We start from the raw sequence: 3,073 nt of genomic DNA, 5'->3' as shown, positions 1-3,073 counted from the left end.
CGGGCTACAGTTGGCTCCAAACCAAAATGTGTACCAGTTCAATGAAAATAGACGCCACATTAAACTCTAAAACATATAAATGGGCTAAATTTTAAAAAACGTTCAGAAGTCAGAGGCCATTTCTGTATGATCTTGTTAACCTTTAAAATATGTTTATCTTTAGAGTATTTCAAATGCAAAATTTGTATCACAATTTTTGCAATATGACAGTGGTTTTAAGGACCGGTATCGTCGTTGAAATATACGTCATAGTTTAAAATGATTTAAAATATCTTTTTTATTCAGATACCCGTGCCTGCTGAAATAAATATCATTACTGTAGTATTAAACCATTATTCAAGACGATTCACAGATGATATCGGATATGTTCCTTATGTCGTAACTAAAATCCCCTTCCCTTTTCTCAAATGTGACCTACCGAATTAGGCTATTTACCGGGTTTGTAATATCATAAGCAACATGACGGGTGTTACATGTGGAGCAGGATCTGCTCATCCTTCCAGAACACATGAAATCACCCCCAGTTTTTGGTGGGGTTCGTGTTGCTTAGTTTTAAGTGTTCTATGTTGTATCTTGTGTACTATTATTTGTCTGTTTTTTTTATCTTTTTCTTTTTCAGCCAAGACTTTGTCAGTGTTTTTTTCTTTCTATGAGGTTGACTGTCCCTCTGGTATCTTTCGCCCCTCTTTCGGCCATGGGCCTTATTCAGTTTCTTTATTTTATTTTGATAATCTTTTTTAAAATGATTGTAAAAGGAAGAAAAACAAAGAAACGGAAGAGGGTCAATGGTCGAAACGTCTTCAATAATGGTTTATTACTACAATGTTATACATGTTCCCTATTGAAATTTGGAATTAATTAAATAAATGTCATTTAAGGTTATAAGATACATCCTCTGCTATTGATTGTTTGTTTACAGTATAGATTTATCAATCCAAACAAAATATTGATAGTTCAGTGTTCCAGTTGAATAATATTAAATTAATTAAAATCTATTTTTAGGACAATGGCAAGTAATTTTTCAATCTGTGGTATCTGTGATTTTCGACATGTCACCATACCATCCGTGGTGTGGTGCTCCGAATGCGATGAAGGGCTATGTGATGACTGTAAGGAACACCACAGTATTTCCAAATCATCACGTGATCATGACATCGTTCCTATTGGTGATTATCAAAATTTACCATCTGAAGTTCTCCAAGTTTCCCAGTCTTGCAGAAAACATAATCAAAGGTTCCAAATATTCTGTAAAAAGCATGACTGTCCATGTTGTAAAAAATGTGTTATCGAAGTACACAATGATTGCAAAGATTTTGTTGATATTGATGACGTTATCAAAAACGTCAAATCATCCAATGCCTTCCAGGAATTAGAGCACACGCTTTCCGATATAGCTGATTATATGCAACGTGTTAAGCAAAATCGTGAAGAAAATTTGATTTCCATAAAAGAGCAAAAAGAACAAATTGAGACAAAAATACTAAAGGCTAGGGAGGCAATTAACAATCATCTTGACTTTCTTCAGCATACCTTAATTGGAGTACTGAATTTAACCATTGATAAGCAGAATAAAGATATTCACCAATTCCTGAAATTAATTGAGAAGAATAAAAAAGATATTGAAGAATTTCAATCCAATCATTTGAAAATAAAGCAGCACGCTTCTGAACTACAGACGTTTCTTACATTGAAACAAATGGAACGTGACATTGCTACAAAAGAAGAATTTATACAGTCAATAGGCAAAAGCGGTAGTCTGAGTCATACTCGTTTCTTTTGTAAGATAGACACATATTTGGAGAATTTGACAAATGATGTAAAAAGATTTGGAGAAGTTGTTACAGAGACGAAACCAAATAATATTCCCTTTGTGAGGCAGAAGGATAAACAAGCCGCCCAATCGTTAATTCCTGTACCAACAAAGTCTATAGATGACTTAAAATTAACGTTGGTTCAGTCCTTCAATACGTATAGTAGAGAGGTTAGAGGTTGTGCAATGCTTACAGATGGTAAAATGGTGTTTACTTGTTACACTCCAGGTTATGTTACAGTAGTCAATCCAGATGGATCGAAATACTGTGAAATTAAAACAGGAAATGTTTTTGATGTTATATATTTAGGCGATAATATTATAGCTGTAACCTCTGGTTACAATTCAAATCATATTCATTTTATTGATATAAAACTAAAGACCATCAAGAAATCATTGAATGTTGATTCAAGTAATGACGGCATAGATCTATATGACAAGGACTTGATATACTGTGCAAGAGCGCAAGGGTTGAAGAAAATAAGTTTTAGAGATTGTTCTGCTGGTACAATCATAAATTCAAAACTAAGAGATTGGTCGTATGTAAAAACATTCAATGACACAATAATCTATACCGACAAAGACCAAAGTACAGTCACATGCACTGATATGCAAGGACAGATTAGATGGGAATTCAAGGATCTGAGTATTCTGAAGTTTCCACTTGGTATAGCTGTAGACAATAGTGGGAATGTTTATGTGATAGGACGTCATTCTTGTAATGTGGTAGTTATCTCCCCCGATGGACAACGATATAGACAATTATTATCTACGAGAGACGGTCTTAAGGAGCCCAGTGTTTTGCACTATGACCTTATATCTAACAAGTTATTAGTAGCAAACGTGATAGAAAAGGCATTTTTGTTTGATGTGACATCATAAACTAAACATGTTTAACATTTATGTAATTTTTGTTATTGTATTTATCATGTTTATAATCTAGTATTCAAAGCCAGCCTCGTAGATAATCCAGTGTTATATATTCAAAATGTGTTTACCATATGATTACAAATATCTGTCTTAATGCTAATTACGTTCATCTTAAATTTGTTTGAAGCGCTGTATGACCGACAGTCTTCATACACCTTAGATGTATTGCAGGTTTTGATTAAGCTCAGAGTTACGAATATTCATTGTACAAGTCATTAACCCCCTTTAAGGATTCTATTTAAAATTGTAAACATCCTTGGCCAGGTTTATTTTTTTATTTTCCAGAAATCGTCATCATATTCCACTTGGTTTTCATAACTTAACATTTCGTCG

General features: G+C 33.5%; 1 protein-coding gene across 1 annotated transcript; it reads left to right on the top strand.

Annotated features, from left to right (window-relative positions):
* Positions 1-1,006: 1,006 nt before the first annotated feature.
* On the top strand, positions 1,007-2,692 carry LOC134684765 (uncharacterized). The gene has a single exon (XM_063544071.1). The coding sequence runs from the start codon at positions 1,007-1,009 to the stop codon at positions 2,690-2,692; it is 1,686 nt and encodes a 561-aa protein (XP_063400141.1).
* The last annotated feature ends 381 nt before the right edge of the window (positions 2,693-3,073 follow it).

The sequence above is a fragment of the Mytilus trossulus genome, chromosome 9, assembly GCF_036588685.1.
Source record: "Mytilus trossulus isolate FHL-02 chromosome 9, PNRI_Mtr1.1.1.hap1, whole genome shotgun sequence".
Classification (NCBI taxonomy): Eukaryota; Metazoa; Mollusca; class Bivalvia; order Mytilida; family Mytilidae; genus Mytilus; species Mytilus trossulus.
Note: the sequence above shows the minus strand (reverse complement) of the source record. Positions and strands in the feature narration are given on the sequence as shown.